Source organism: Piliocolobus tephrosceles, chromosome 8 (assembly GCF_002776525.5).
Source record: "Piliocolobus tephrosceles isolate RC106 chromosome 8, ASM277652v3, whole genome shotgun sequence".
NCBI lineage: Eukaryota > Metazoa > Chordata > Mammalia > Primates > Cercopithecidae > Piliocolobus > Piliocolobus tephrosceles.
The window spans coordinates 143,418,163-143,435,069 of record NC_045441.1 but is presented as its reverse complement, the minus strand read 5'-3'; the positions used below and the strand labels follow the sequence as shown (position 1 = coordinate 143,435,069).

The window sequence follows — 16,907 nt, the reverse complement described above, 5'->3', positions numbered from 1 at the left end:
AAAAAAAAAAAAAAAAAGAAAAAAGAAAAGAGTCTGAGAGTCTGATCCAGAGCTGCGACAGATGGAGCGTGTGCACCAAAGTAACGTGCAACCATTGTACAAAGAACCTCGTTTTTTACAACAAATGCAGCCTCCTTTCCCATGCCTGTGGGCATAAGGAGAAAGGGGTGGTAATGCAATGCTCTCACTTAATTTTAAAGTCAGTCCCAGCAGATCAAATGACAGTTTCTCCATCAAGCAATACTTCCACTTCAACTTCCACTCTTCAGAGCCCTGTGAGAGCCAGCACACACACTGTCGCAAAAACTCAGTCTGGCATAACTGGGACAGTCATATCGGCTCCTTCAAGCACTCCCATCATTGCAGCTGTGCCCCTAGATGAAGACCCCTCCAAACTGTGTGACATAGTCTAAAACGTTAGGAGTGTAATGAAGTCTTCCAGGACGAGACGTCACTGGCTACACATTTCCAGCAAGCTGCAGATACGAGTGGACAAAAGACTTGCACCATCTGCCAGATGCCGCTTCCTAACCGGTGCAGTTATGCATCACACCAGAGAATCCATCAGCACAAATCTCCCTACACTTGCCCTGAGTGTGGGGGCCATCGGCAGGTCTGTGCACTTCCAGGCCCACGTCACCAAGAACTGTCTGCACTACACGAGAAGCGCTGGTTTTCGACGTGTGCATTGCAATGTTGTGTACTCTGATGGGGCTGCTCTGAAGTCTCACATTCAAGATTCTCACTGTGAAGTCTTCGATAAGTGTCCTATTTGTCCAATGGCGTTTAAGTCTGCCCCAAGCACACATTCCCACGCTGACACACAGCATCCCGGCGTCAAGATAGAAGAACCAGAAATAATATGTAAGTGTTCCATGTGTGACACCGTGTTCACCCTGCAAACCTTGCTGTATCACCACTTTGACCAACACATTGAAAACCAGAAGGTGTCTGTTTTCAAGTGTCCAGACTGTTCTCTTTTATATGCACAGAAGCACCTTATGATGGACCGTATCAAGTCTGTGCACGGAACATTGAAAAGTATTGAAGGGCCTCCAAACTTGGGTATAAACTTGCCTTTGAGCATTAAGCCTGAAACTCAAAATGTAGCAAATCAGAACAAAGAGGACACCAAATCCGTGAATGGGAAAGAGAAATTGGAAAAAAAATCTCCATCTCCTGTGAAAAAAAATCAATGGAAACCAAGAAAGTGGCCAGGCCTGGGTGGACGTGTTGGGAGTGTGGCCGCCTGTTCATGCAGGGAGATGTGTACATATCCCACGCAAGGAAGGAGCACGGGAAGCAAGTGAAGAAACACCCCTGCCGCCAGTGTGACAAGCCTTTCAGCTCGTCCCACAGCCTGTGCCGGCACAGCCGGATCAAACACAGAGTCATCAGGAAAGTGTACGCCTGCTCACACTGCCCAGACTCCAGAAGAACCTTTACCAAACGACAGATGCTGGAGAAGCACGTCCAGCTGGTGCACGGCATTAAGGACGCTGCCCTGAAAGAAATGACACGCCACCAATGAGGAGGAAGCAGAAATAAAAGAAGACACCAAGGTCCCCAGTCCCAAGCGGAAGTTGTAAGAACCAGTTCTGGAGTTCAGGCCCCCCCGAGGAGCAATCACTCAACCACTGAAAAAGCTGAAAATCAATGTTTTGCAGGTTCACAGGTGTGCCGTGTGTGGCTTCACCGCCAAAAACCTGCTGCAGTTCCACGAACACATCCCTCAGCACAAATCCGATGGTTCTTCCTCCCAGTGCCGGGAGTGTGGCCTCTGCTGCACGTCTCACGTCTCTCTGGCCAGGCACCTCCTCATCGTACACGGGTTAAAGGAACCTCAGCCAGTGTCCAAGCAAAATGGGGCTGGGGACAATAACCAACAGGAGAACAAACCCAGCCACGAGGATGAATCCCCCAATGGCGCCGTGTCAGACAGAAAGTGCAAAGTGTGCACAAAAACTTTTGAAACTGAAGCTGCCTTAAATACTCGCATGCGAACACACGCATATGAGTATTTTTTGGATTCATCAAATCCAAAAGGATGAGCTCAGCTGAGAAACAGCCACAGATGCTCCATGAGGAAAATCCCTGTCCAATTGGAATAAAAAAGACATTTTTGTTACAGAAAGTTTGCAGTATAATAGAGTTAACAGTACTGTGTATGCTGTTGCAATATATTCTCCTTCAACATACCTTCCTTCTTCACCTCATCGTATATATCCTCAATAAGTATTAATTAAAACAGTTTTTGAGTTTCAAAGAGTTGGTATATATTTAAATGAATAACTTTTTATACTCTTTGCTACATGTTTGTGTCAGTATTTAGTGGAAAACGATTTTAGTTGTTTTGGGTTAGAATTTTTCTTTTGGTACTGTTTCTTTAAAACAGAGTTCTTAGTAATGGGGGGAGTTCTGAATTCAAATAAACCATTTTGTATGTTTGGATTTTGAATGGGTTAACTACAGTCAGGCTAAAATAATGACTTTTTTAGTGTTTTCAATTTTTAGAATTCACTACATAAATTGTAAGGAATTGTGGATCTCAAAAGCACCAGGAACTTTTAAGTGTCTTAGCACTTCCTGGATATGCCTGCCCTGAGGGAGTGAGTTCACGTTTGAGACAACAGCACTCCAGTGTGGGCGCAGCTTTGCCTTCAGGCCACGCCAGCGGGTGTTTAGAGCAGCCTTGTAGGTCGCTCCTTTCCCAGTCGTGGATAAAAACTGAAGCCAGGAATCTACTAAGGAATGCTGATTTCCTCAATTCCATTTTGAGGAATGGGGAAGGCTATTCTAAAGAAAAAAAACTTGGGACTGGTTTTCTGGGCAGATCTGCAAAGCTGGCTTTAAGAGCGCAAGGCGGGAAAGTAACAAAAGGGCTGGACTACTATAAAAGTTACAAATACGTAGTTAGACCAATAGATTTATATAGTCAGGTTTTTGTCATGTCATTTATTAACTATTACAGAAACACAACTAAGAACATCAAGTATTTCTCTGGCTCTTGACAGAAAAAAATACGATCAGTTGACTTAACCCTTTGCTGTCAAAAGAGTTGGCATTTCCTGTTCCGTGTGCTGCTGCCAAACGCTGTGCGTCACGCGCGTCCGCGTGAAGAGACCAGCAACCAGAGACTTGCTTTGTGTGAGCAACAAGGCTGTTGGTTTCACCTGGGTGCAGGTGGGCTGAAAAGAGAGTCAGCAAAGGGCGGTGGGATTATCATTAGTTCTTACAGGTTTGGGATAGGCGAACAAAGTACCTTCTCAAGGGCCGGGGGAGAATATTACAAAGTACTTTCTTAAAGGCGGGGGAGAATATATCGTATCAGTTAGGGTGGGGCAGGAACAAATCACAATGGTGGAATGTCATCAGTTAAGGCTATTTTCACTTCTTTTGTGGATCTTCAGTTGCTTCAGGTCATCTGGATGTGTACAGGCAGGTCACAGGGGATACGATGGCTTAGCTTGGGCTCAGAGGCCTGACATTCTGGTACTTTTTTGGGGGGAAGCACAACGTCAACCACTGACTTATCAATGCAGCCACTTGTGTATTGCAATTGGCCGTTCCCTTAAGCACTGAGCCACCCGGGTTTAGTTCAGCCATTTCAAGAAGTATATTTAACGTCTGTAGTTCTGCTTTATTAAAATGCAGCAGAGGTACTGTTCGGTCCCTTCCGTTTATAGTCCTCTGAGAGAGCTCTATTTTTTGGTTTTGTTTTGTGTTTTATTTTGCATTTTATATTTTGTATTTATCCCTGAACATGTTTTGTACTTTTTTTTAAAGAAAAATAATTATTTTGTGTATATATAGATACTTGCATGATATACTGTAGTCAACGTTCGTTTCCTCGAAAGGTCTTGCTGCTGTCAGGTGTTATACACTCCATCCATCTTAACTGTATGAAACACATTTCATATGTAAATAAATGTGGGACATTTGGAAAAAGAAAAGAAAAGAAAAGAAATACATTGGTTTGGTTCAGAAAGGCAGGCCAACTCAAAGCAATGGGGAGCTTCCAGGCTATAGGTAAATTTAATTATTTTCTGGTTGACGGTTGAGTTTATCTGAAGACCTGGGATCCATCGAAAGGAATGTTCAGGTTAAGATAAAGGATTGTGGACACCAAGTTGTATTGTGCAGATGAATCTTTCAGATAGCAGACTTCAGAGACAGCAGGTTGTAAAATGTTTCTTATTGAACCTAAAAGGGTGCCTGTCTCTTAATTGATTATCTCCAGGATCTGGAAAGAAAGGAGGGAAAACAAAGGGGGAAGGGGATTCTCTATAGAATGTGGATTTTTCCCGCAAGAGACTTTGCAGGGTAATTTTAAGATATGGCAGAGAAACATGTTTTGCGGCAAAACGTTTTGATGTTTTCCTTTGTTATGCCAGAGTCAGATTGGAAAGTAAGTCACAATACACAGGATTAAATAAAACCCATCTGATGAGAACTTACGGTTTGTAGCACATGACTCCCCAGACCCCTTAGAATTTGGGCAAGATAAAAAATCAGAGCTTAGTCCTTGGGTCTCATGGGTCAATGAGTTTGAAAGCAGCCCGCCTGGGATATTGGTCTTCGGTCTAGTAAGGACACACTGAAATCACCCCAGGAAGAGAAGCTGGAATCACCCCAGGAAGAGAAGCTGGCTTCCCTGTGAACCGACAGCCCCTCAGTCGATCATCCCTTCACATTCGACTCAGCCTGGACTTCAGGAAAACTCTGGGCTGGGGGCTGTGAGCGGAATTCCCATACACATGCTTCATCTCCTGCCCTCTTCAAGTCCACTAATAGTTGACCTTGGGTGAAACTGCAGGGGATGTTTTAAAAATGGCTTTTATTTCTATTTGTATAAACAAGCCGAAGTCAGGCTCCTATTCCCAATCCAAGCCTTTATGGGAAGTTTTCCTCCAGCCCCAAGTCTCCATGTGTCCTCCAAGGTCAGAGTCACCATTCTTTGGAGCAGCCTCAGAAAAGTGAAGTCTCCACCTACCTGGTCTTCTTCCCCCCAAGGGATAAACCTGGGCCCAGCACCCAGCTGCTGTCAGGGCAGAGTGATTGTGAGCCAAGGGGAGGAGGGTCCCTGTAACACTGCATGACCGTGCCTTCGTGGGTGGGGGCCTCTGGTCCTGCCCATCACACACAGCTGCTGGGAACGCTCTGGCCAGCCTTTCCTCCCGCAGTGAATTACCTCGTTGATTTCCAAATTCAATCAGTCAGCCTTCAGGCTGAGTGGTCTATGTGCCCACTAAGCCGCATGTGAAGTCCCATGTTCTCACTGCAGGGACACTTACCACCACAACTTTGAAACTCTGAAGTGCTTCCCAGAAGCAGTGCCAGGAGGAGACACCAAGCCTGGGCGGGTTTGTTTGGCCTGAGGCTAAGCTGTCCTCTCTACCCACGCTGTCGTGGGGGAGGTCCTGGCATCAGTGAGGTTGGTGCCCTGCCCCATGTCCTCTCAGCCACCTTGAGTCCACCCCATGCTGTAGCGGACAGTCCACGTGCACACTAGCAGCTTCCCTGTCTAAGTCCTGCCTCTGTCTGTGGCTCTGCCTATTATCGCACTGGGGTGAGGTGGGGTGGGGGGCGGTTTCCTCAGCCTGCCCTGGAAGTGACAAGGATTCAATGCCCTTAAGGGTACAGAGTTATGGACAAATAGCCCATATTCCATGTTTCTTGGCAGGTCCGTTCTGAGCCATATTCTACACAGCTCCTCAGAGGGTCCCCAGGGAGACACCCAGCTGCTCGCATGGGCAGCGTGCTCCTGAGTGCACCCTGTAATAGGTCTGCCACCCTCCCTCAATCTTCCTTCCTGAGATCACTTCCCAAAAACAGAGGCCAGGTGCTGTCGCTCGTGCCTGTAATCCCAGCACGTTGAGAGGTTGAGGCAGGCGGATCTCCTGAGGTCAGGAGTTCAAAACCAATCTGTCCAACATGGCAAAACCCTGTCTCTACTAAAAATACAAAAAATTAGCTGGGCTTGGTGGCACATGCCTGTAGTCCCAGCTACTTGGGAGGCTGAGGCAGGAGAATCACTTGAACCTGGGAGGTGGAGGTTGCAGTGAGTTGAGATTGCACCACTGCACTCCAGCCTGGGCAGCAGACCAAGACTCTGCATCAAAAAAATAAATAAATAAAAATAAAAATAAATAAAAAAGCATATGGCAGCCAAGCCCTTGTCTCAGGGTCTGAGACAAAGACAATTATCAAGCCAAGCGCAGCAATCACATTTCTTTGACGGTGATTGGCTTAGTAATGGGACCCCATCTGGCCAGTCAGGGGAAGTCAGCTGACCGGTGGGAAGAGAACTGGGGAGATTTTTCTCTCTTCTGAAAGAGATTGTCCCTCTTTTCTTCTTCAAGTCGCTGTTGAGGGGACTCCAGCGACGCTGCAGCCCCCTTGGCACCTCAAAGGGAAGCAGTGTCGGGTTCAGCAGAAGCAGAGAGTGTGTGAAAGAACAAAGCTCTCTGGGTGTTCCAGGCTTCGGGGAGAACAGTGGCCTCCTAACTCCAGTGTGGGGAAGACAGCAGAACTCCCGCTACTTCAAAACCCCAGAGCCGCTGCGACTCAGCCTCAGAGAATGGAAAGGTCTAGCTTGAAGAAGGGACGGAGGTGGAGGGGATGCTGAAGGCTTAGTAAATTTGTGTCCTGTTCAATTACATCTGGACTGGAAGCCAGCACTCCTGGAGAAGCCGAGCTCGGGCTGTGACTTTTCACAATGACTGAAAACATGTCTTACAAACCTTGATGTCCTCATGACTGAAGATCACATTTGAGTGGGTAAATGAGGCAGGCAGAATCATGGCCTCCCGAAGATGTCCAGGACCTAATCTCCAGAATTCAGGGTTGTGTTACAGGTGAAGGGGAATGGAGGTTGCCAATATGCACGTAGGGAGACGATCGTGGGTTATCTGGATGGGCCCAATGTAATACATGGATCCCTACAAGTGGGGCAGGATGCAGTGATTTATGCCATCATCCCAGCACTTTGGGAGGCCGAGGCAGGTGGATTACTTGAGCTCAGGAGTTCGAGACCAGCCTGGGCAATATGGTGAAATGCCATCTGTACAAAAAAATGCAAAACTTAGTTGAGCATGGTGGTGCATGCCTCTAGTCCCAGCTACTGCGGAGGCTGAGGTAGGAGGATTGCCTGAGCCTGGGAAGTCAAGACTACAGTGAGCCGTGATTGTGCCACTGCACTCCAGCTGGGGCAACAGAGTGAGATTCTGTCTCAGAAACAAACAAACAAACAGTGGATGAGGGAGGAGATCAGAGCTAAACAGGGTGTGACTGTGGACAAAGGCAGAGGGAGGCAGCGCTACCGGCTTGGAAGACGGAGGAAGGGCACCAGCCAAGGAATGTGGGCAGCCTCTAGACCCTAAAAATGTCATGGGGACAGATTCTCCCCTAGAGCATCCAGAAAGGCATGCAGCCCTGCAGAAACCTCCATTTTAATCTAATGAGGCCTGTGTTAGCCTCCAGAACTGTCAGGTAATCCAGGTGTGTTTTAAAGCCACCAAGTTTATTGCAATTTGTTATGGCAGCCATAGGAAACTAACACAGCACTCACGTATTTTTGTCATATGGAGGATACCAGAAAAACTGTCCGTGGGACGGACTGGATCCAAGACACATCACATATGTCTCGAGTCCTCTGCTGCAGACTGAGTGGTGGGCCTGCCAAAGTTTTATTTTGTTCACTAGGTTGTGGAGTTAGCCTCTTGTGTTAGCACAAACACAAGCTCTGAATAACTGTAAGGCTGGGCGGCTTCCTTCCTCGCTTCCCCTTGACTAGAAGGTGGTTCCCTCCTTCAGGGAGGGAGCCGTGTGTCTGATCCATGCTTTTCTTTCTCAAAGAGGGGACTGATTGTATTCTGTTTTCATGGATGGGACAAACTGAACCATGATTCTCATGTCTGAGGCCCACTTTACCTCTCAAATTTGCATTCAGAGATCCTAGATATTCCCCACTTTTTAAGTGAAAGTTTGCATGTTGATATTTGCAGTCAAAAGCATTGTCTAGTGAAGTGGCAGCTTTCATAACTCCTGATTCACAGTAGAACTCCAGATTTCTCATGTAATGATTTGTTTTCCTGTTAAAAACACATAACAGGATTTTTTGCATGAATTCTACTTCCTTTGCCATCAATGTTTGTGAAGCTGCAGTAGGGTAGGCCCTATAGGAAACGTGATTTGTCACATAGAGAAAACCAGAAACACATCCTTCATGGGCAGCAGAAGTGGAATTACACAGGGGCCCTCAGATGGGTCTTCCGTCAGGAACTCAGCTGAGCAGAGAGCCGTCATAAGGGTCTCATATTTACCTATTCCTAATGGGCGTTTTGATGCCTCAGTCAGCACCCAGGTTCCATAGCAGCCCAACCCCTCGCTGTGGTAGATGCAGCCGCAGAACCTGCTTCAAGAGAGGACTGACTGCCCACTGCAAGGGATGGAGGCAGCAGGCAGCCTGCACTGTCAGGAATCCCAGGGTCTTCCCAGCTGCAAGGTCCTTGGCCTCCAAGGTCATGGCGATCCCTGGGTAGCCTCTATTTGCTGACTAGGTCAGCTGGGGGGCACAATGGCTGAGCCATATTCACCCAACACTGCACACTTTCAAAGGGGCAGCTGCCATCCCTTCATGCAAAACTGAGGTCACGCTAGGGAAATGCTGATTGTGTCTTCACACATACCCTCCCCTTATGACCAGCAAGGACTGCCGGGCAAAGCCCTTGCCAGAGACCCTCCCCTTATGACCAGCAAGGACTGCCGGGCAATGCCCTTGCCAGAGACCCAGTCCAAGTTGACCCACCCACCAACATTGGCATAATGGGTACATTAGCTTGAGAGTCATAAGGATTAGTGCATCAGATGTTCAACTTTAATAAGAGCTCAGTAGAAGGCTAATGGCTGCCCCCCTTTTAAAGAGGGGCGCACTTAGTAGCTATGTCAGGAAATCAATGAATCCAAAGTGTCAATGTGTGCCTCTGAGTGGAGACTGCCTCCCTTCCCCAGAGAATGCGATCAGCAAGACCAGCAGTCACGCAACTTGTAGCTCACTAAAGAGGACATTACAGTTGTGCAGACCCAAAGGTCCAGAGGGGTGCCACAGCTCACTGGACAGCTTCCTATGCCACTCACTGGATTGGACCCCACTTAGAGGTGCTGGTTTATGAGTTAGACAATATAAAGAACCAAGTAGAATGCCCAAGAGAGCATATTTCTGTCCCCGGTTCAAAGAATCCCCCTACAAAGCACTGGGCTTCCTTTTTGGAGGTGGGTGTGAGAGGCACAGAAGTTTTTCTTAAGGGCTAGAAGGCTCAAAAGCAGTGGATATGCACACACAGTCCTGGGAAACTTCATGTGTGGGTTAGTGTCAGTCACCCCTGTTGATAGAGGTATGATGACATCACAACTGGGTTCTTTTAGAAGGAGCTTCTGTCTCTTGACCTGCAGGGCAGCATCTGTACAGTGGCAAGTATGGACGTAAGAGGGCAGGGAGGCTTCTGCTGGATCCTAATGCGTCCCCCAGCCCCCAGGGGCAAGTGGCAGCCCAGCTTGTCCCACTTGCAACCTTCTACCTGGAGCTCCTCCCCAGCTGGGAGGATCCCCTCTGGCACTGTAGGGATTGGGATGTTCAAGTATGTACCACATTGATTACTTCCTTCTCCTTCTTCTCCTCCTCCTCCTCCTTCTTTTTCTTCTTCTTCTTCTTCCTTGAGACAAGGTCTTGCTCTGTTGCCCAGGCTGGTGTGCAGTGGCACCATCGTGGCTCACCGTAGCCTTGACCTCCCAGGCTCAAACAATCCTCTGACTTCAGCCTCCCGAGGAGCTGGCACTACAGTAGGCACACACCACCACACCCGCCTAATTTTTGTGGGTTTTTTGGGTTTTGGGTTTTTTTTTTTTAGAGACAGGGTTTTGTCACATTGCCCAGCCTGGTTTGGAACTCTTGGGCTCAAGCAATCCTCCTACCTTGGCATTACCATCTCCATTTCTACCGTAGATTTGGGTCTAGAAGCAACAAGAGTGGCACTTCAAATTGGCCCAAAAGGTACACTCACAGATCCCTTTAACTTCCCTTCCTGCAGAGGGTTTTGGCCAGGCCCATTTCCTCCTGTGGGAACATAGGCAGAGGAGTTTCACATGCACACTTGGGATGTGTCAACAGTCACAGGGGACCCGGAGCTCAGGGAGGGAAGATGCCAGCCCATGGGGCTGCTGTGGTGAGTGGAGGAGGCTGCTTTTCTTTGGCTTCTCACTCTAGGGTGGGCATCGCCCCATCTCCCATGTCTCTCCCAGTGCAAACCCAGCGTCTGGCAAGTCCATGAGCTTGGGGTGGGGAACTTCTGACTTCACAGTCACATGTCCTTTGCTTGGGACCTTGAGGCTTACTGTTCACGGACACAATAGCATCTCTTTCTCCTCCCTCCAGAAGAGACAGCAACCCCTGAGCACCATTTGGGCAGCTTATCACAATCCTAGTTCCCACTGCTCAGTCTCAGTCTCTAATAGGCAGGCAGTGGAGGACCCCTTCAGCCCCAACCTAGTCCATCATTTGTTACCAGATCCCAGGGAATCGTCTCACATCCCCTAACCCATGTCACAATGGCCCTTGTCCCCTCTCTTCAGAAAGTCACATCTGTATCCTCACTGTATGCACGATATCCTCACCTCCCATCCTCACTGCCTAAACTATCAGCAACTAGAAAGGCTCTTATACCCCAGGAAGCCAGCCAGGGACTGTTTCTGGATGCTGGCAGAAGACATGAGACTTGTGTGTCACAGACAAAGGACCTTTTTTACTTTTTTTTTTTAAAGAAGAAATCAATGTAGTATATGACAAAAGTAATAGCCAGAATTTTCTGTTTCTGTCTTTTTCTGCTGTTCTAATACATTCCTAACATAAACGTACTAGCTTAAAGAGTGAATATCTGGCAGCTCTTATATGTCCCATTAGTAGACTGATGATAATTCTCAGTGTTTTGTGGTATTTAATACAAATCACACTGGCTTATGTTGTACAACAGGGGTTGTCTAGTAGTAAAGAGATAGTGTCTTAAATGTGTTTTAGGTTTTCTGTAATCATCTTTGAACTATTGCTATGGTTGAATGTGTCTTCCTGTAAACTCAGGTGTTGCTAGTGTGATGGTATTAAGAGGGGATTCTTTGTGAAGGGATTAGGCCATGAGGGCTTCTTCCTTGTAAATAAGATTAAGACCCTTGTAAGAGAGGCCTTACGCAATGTTCGTCTCAGAAGGCACCATCTTGGAAGCAGAGAGCACACAGTAAACCCACTGGCGCCTTGATCTTGAATTTCCCAGACTCCAGAACTGTGAAAAATAGATTTCTATTCTTTATAAATTAACCAGTCTGTGGTATTTTGTTATAGTAGCACAAACCAAGACAGCCACTAATGTAGCTAATTTATATAAACATTTTACAGTCAAGATTATTTAAATGTATATGTTAGGATGTGTCTTAAAGCAGGTATAGTATTTGCTGTTGAGATACATTTGCTTACTTAGTGTTGTAAATTCTATTGAGACTCCGGAATTGTAAAGTCCTTCCTGCTCTGTAAAAATGAACATGAGCAGCCTGACAAAATAAATAATTTGCATGTGTCCCATCCATAAAGTTGTATCTAATGTATACTATGATATTTTTAATTTGCATTATCTAGAAAAGTTTAAAAGTCGTATTAACTTACAGATTAATGTAGATTCAAATGTATAATTTATATGCATTCAGCCAAAAAGGTCAATAAAATGGGTAATAGATTGTTTTAAAGTTCCACGGGAGCAACAGGTGAGCTTGAGTGGATGATGCCCATGCAAGAGGTTGGGTTAGAGGAGAGGTTTATTGAGCTTGGAGAATCAACTGCCTTTGTGGCAAGTGGAAGTAAGCCTGCTCCTTGTCCGGGGGCCAGTGTTATCTTTTCTCTCAAGGATATTCACTGCACATGCTACCTTGAGAAATGGCCCAAGTAAAGAGCATAAGAGTTCAAGAAAGAGGGGAAAAAAAAAACTAAAAGTGGCTCAACAGTCAAAGACAGGTTTGTTTTAGAGAATAAACCTGAGAGGGACTTGTGGCCAATCTCGGTCAGGACCATTGTCTCCTACAGACTAAGGATATTTAAGGGTTTTGGAAGATGGGAGCTTATATTAGGTTCTGAATATTTATATATGAGGGATAGTCTATTGTGGGGTTGAAATGTCTCTGGTTGGCATATTTCTGGCCAGAGAGGGGTTTATCTCAGGGTTGGAATGTTTCTGGTTATGCTGACATTAGCCATTAGGCTGATGTTTGGAGGCTAGATTTAGGCAGATTTTTAATCAAGGGGGACTTAGAATGGTGGTGTTTGTCCAAGATGGTGGTGCTCCTGCTCTGTCAAAGAGGAGGAAGGGTCTTGCATTCCAGGCATGGTCAGCAAACTTGTGCAGGTGTGCTCAGGGACCATGGCACATTGTGCCCAACAGGCAGTAAAGTACAAGATAAAACTGGCACAGCAGTGGCTAAGAGGATAGTGGAGGAACAGGGGCCTGTAGAGGTGGCCTGCAGGTTGGGGGAGAGGTTGTGCCACCACCACGAGGCAAGATGGCAGCCTCTGACTCTCAGGATGGAGAAGGAAGATACCCAACCCCTGGCTCCCCGGTGAGCACACTGAAAAGGTGGCCAAGACAGGAGCAACCCCAGGCCAGGATGCTGTGCTCCGGGGGAAGCACTCTGATGGCTCCAAATACCACTCAGGGAACTAGATACCATGTTTTGGGTTAAGTTTCATTCTGTGCCTATAGTCCATGTGCAAACTTGCTATGTAGGAAGCCTACGTGGTTCAATGCTAAATGTTGCCAAATCGGTACTGATCTCAACCCCACCCCCACATCTGTAGAAGTTTCAAGATCACCAGGTGGCATAAATAACAACATATGAATGTGCTCCCAGGATCTTAGACTCATCTTTCAGAATGTGGTCACCATGGTCTTGTAATTGAACTGAAGTTATTTGAAGTCACAATACTTTAGATAGCTCTCGTATTCCCACAGAACCATAACTACTCACATCATTAAAAGCAGTGGGGGATGGGAGAAGAAAGTCCCTGGAGTTGGGGTAGAAGCGTGGGGACTGCATGCTTGCACATAGTAGCAGCCAGATGGCACTGAGGCCTCAGGAGCCTGAGTCCTCTCCAAACCGCTCGGTGCGAGGAACACTGCTCAGAACACCACAGTTCCCTAATGCAAAGAGCAGCGAACCTCAGGATGACGGAGCTAACACCTTCCCCAGTTCACGAAACAATGACTGTTTGCCTTTTGACGATATGAAAGGATGCAGGATTTAACAGAAGGGCACCCGCTACCTCTATTAATTTCCTGTGGCTGCTGTGATAAACTACCACAAACAGGGCACAGAAATTCATTATCTTCCAGCTACAGAGAATTTACGTCTCTGACTTTTTAGGGTGAAACAACAATTTCTACAGTGGTCTTTTGGAGCAAGAAGCCTTGCAGAGAGCCTGGAGTCCATCTTATACTGTTGTGGTCCTGGGAAAGCCTGAACCAGTGTACAATTACACCATGCTCCCTAAAGCTGTAAGGGAAAATCTCAATGACACTAACCCCGTCAGGAAAGTTCTGGGTAGAGCAAACCAATCTCTGAGGGAAAAGAGACAGGGTCTCACTCTGTCACCCAGGCTGGAGTGCAGTAGTGACATCACAACTCGCTGCAGCCTCCATCTCCTGGACTCAAGCAGTCCTCCTACCTCAGCCTCCGGAGTAGCTGGGACGGCAGGCAAAAGGAGAAACCTTCCTGTAGAAATAGGTCCTATATTGACAGCTGCCCGTGATAGGGGACTTCACTGGCTCTCCGGCTTTTCTAAGCAAGGCTGGCCAGGGTGGCACCCAGCTGGGGATTCATTCGGTCTTAGATTCCATTTATTCTTCTGCTCCTACCAGGAAAGATTTAAGGTAAGAGAACCCAGTATGAGGTGGAAACCTATGTTCGTTAAGAAGGCTTTGTTCTAGGAAATAAATGCTTGCTGGAGGATTTGATCTGAACACTGCAGTTAGAACTCTCTGTTCTCCTAAACCACGAGACATATGAGTAGCCTGACTGCACATTTGAGACCCTTGATTCATTTTTCACAGGCAGCTGAGACAAGATAAGCTGGGTTAGGGAGTGATAAAGAATGAGGGTATTAAAACGTAATAAAAGACAGCCCTGGTTCTTGGATAAGATGATCCAAAAGATTACAGTTTGATTTAGGCATTGAGGCATTTGATACAATCCCAATAAAAATGCCAACGATGTTGTGTCTGGAGCTAGACAAGTTGATGATGTTTAATTGGAAAATATTATTTAACAATATTAGAAAAGCCATGCCCTGAAGAACATGAGAATAATAATAATATGGAGATGTTTAATGCTATGTGTCAACCTGACTGGACCACAGGATGCCTACATACCAGGTTAGGCATTAATCTGGATGTGTCTGTGAAGATGTTTTCAGATGAAATTAACATTTAAATTTGTAGATACATGAAGCAGGTCACCCTCCCCAGTGTGAGTGGGCCTCAACCAGTCTGTTGAGGGCCTCAGTAGAACAAAAAGGTGGAATAAAGGAGAGTTCCCACCTCTGCTTGACTGTCTTCAAGCTGGGACATGGGTCTTCTCATGACTTCGGTCTCAGACTAAGATGCAACTTACAACCCTATCAGCTTTCTAAGTTCTCCAGTCTACCAACTGAACCTCTTAATCTCTCTAATTGTTTAAGTCAATCTCTTATAATAAATCTCATAGAGAGATACATACATATATACATACATACATACATAGGTAGATAATATAGCCATGGTTGTAGATATATTAAGACAAATATGTACTATGATATGTACACTTTTGATTCTGTTTCTTTGGAGAACACTGAAGTCTTACCCATTTCTGCTGCTGTAACAAAATCTCAGACTGAGTAATTTACAAGGAAGAGAAGCTTCTTTCTCACAGTTATAGAGGCTGAGAAGTCCGAGATCAAGGTGCCAGCAAATTCAGTGTCTGGTGAGAGCTGCTCTTGGCTTCCAAGGTGGTGCCTTGAACGCTCTGTTCTCACATGGCAGAAGGCAAAGGGGCAAAAGAGACAAACATGATAGCAGAAGAGATGGAAAAGCAAAAGGGCCTGGCAGTCCACTGAAGCCTGTATTAACAGGACACAAATTCCACTCATGAGAGCTGCACCCCCATGACCTTATCGCCCAAAGACTCCACTTCCTAGCAATATTGCCTGGGTTATTAGCTTTCTACATTTGAATTTTGGTTGGACCCAAACATTCAAACCATAGTATGTGACTAATACAAAGGCCTACTAAGCATCATAACAAACTCTAAAGCCTCTGTTGGTAATTTTTTTAAGTGTCATAGATAGTGGTGCATGAATAGACAAACAGCCGAGTGGAGGGGAATACAGAAATCCAGAAAAGGGGAGAACATTACGATGTTAGTGACCATAAGCTGATGACGTAGTGTGACAGAGGCTGAAGCTACTGTGCTGTAATGAGACCTCCTGTGTATTCTATCTTTTGGTTCATTTCATTTATTTATTTATTTATTTATTTATTTATTTATTTATTTATGTATATACATATTTTTTTGAGATGGAGTCTCACTCCGTCTCCCAGGCTGGAGTGCAGTCGTGTGATCTCAGCTCACTGCAACCTCTGCCTCCCAGGTTCAAGCAATTCTCCCACCTCAGCCTCCTGAGTAGCTGGGATTACAGGCGCCTGCCACCACGCCCAGCTAATTTTTTATATTTTTAGTAGAGACAGGGTTTCGCTATGTTGGCCAGGCTGGTCTCGAACTCCTGACCTCAAGTAACCCACCTATCTCAGCTTCCCAAAGTGCTGGGATTACAGGCGTAAGCCACAGTGCCCGGCACTACTTTTGGTTCATTTTAAACTCACAGAGTCTAGGGTACACACACACATACACACACACACACAGTGATCTCCAAGCTGGTTTTTGTTTTTTAGCATATTTTCTGTGACACTAAGAACCCATTGACCCAGTTCTCTCATATGCACCTGTTGGTCCTATTTAAATGGATCAAAGAGCTGGGCTGTTATTCTTGTTCTATCAAATGTGGTTTTGGTTGCACTGACAGGCACTTTCCTCCAGCTGCACTTGTGAAGCATCACAGGGCACAGCCAGAGTTATTCCTCTAGCCCTTCCCCCTTCTCAGCCTCATTTAAACATTAACTTGGACCTAGAATACATAAAAAATAAAAAAAACAAATTAAGCTCAGCAAGATAAACTGAATCCTGTCAAAAAGATTCTAAAATGCCATATTTGGTTACATCAAAAGGCAATCCCTTTTGTTGTAAAATAATAAGAAAACATACTGGTGTCAATGGTGTGGGTTATCATTGCTGCCAGGCCAGGGGAGTCATTTTACACTGTGTTTGTTTGTTTTGTCTATCTTCCTTTTCCTGTAGGCCGATTGTAGGAATAACCTTTTCAAGGGGAAAAAAATCCAACTACCTTAAGGAGCGGGACAGATGAAGAAAGCAAAGTGAAAGACAGCCCCTTTTAACTCCATCCCCCCACCACCTTCATCTCATCGCCTTCACTCCTAGACCAACGTCCCATTGCACCTTAACGGTGCCGGGTCAGGACAGAGGCACCCTCAGTGAGGTGACAGGAAGGCTGTCGATGGCCAAACAGGAAGCTGAGGGCTCGTCTGTCTTTGTAAATCAGACCACCTCCTCTTTCAGCTACATGGAAACTCTGACTTGTCCCATGTTGGGAAGGTAACAACCCCCAAGTCCGGTTTCCAGCTGAGCTGAAGGTGGAGATGGGATCACTGGAGCAGCTGTTGAAGTCCAGCTTCCAGCTGAGCTGAAGGTGGAGATGGGATCACTGG

General features: G+C 46.2%; 1 protein-coding gene across 1 annotated transcript in view; it reads left to right on the top strand.

Moving 5' to 3' along the window:
• LOC111551461 (zinc finger protein 532-like) overlaps positions 1–16,907 on the top strand; it is a 22,731-nt gene that overhangs the window by 2,465 nt on the left and 3,359 nt on the right. The window contains 8 exon segments of the mRNA XM_031935975.1: positions 33–399; positions 402–598; positions 600–1,184; positions 1,187–1,518; positions 1,520–2,021; positions 2,024–2,096; positions 12,477–12,558; positions 16,621–16,794. Of these exon segments, the coding sequence (XP_031791835.1) occupies positions 33–399; positions 402–598; positions 600–1,184; positions 1,187–1,518; positions 1,520–2,021; positions 2,024–2,096; positions 12,477–12,558; positions 16,621–16,794 (2,312 nt within the window).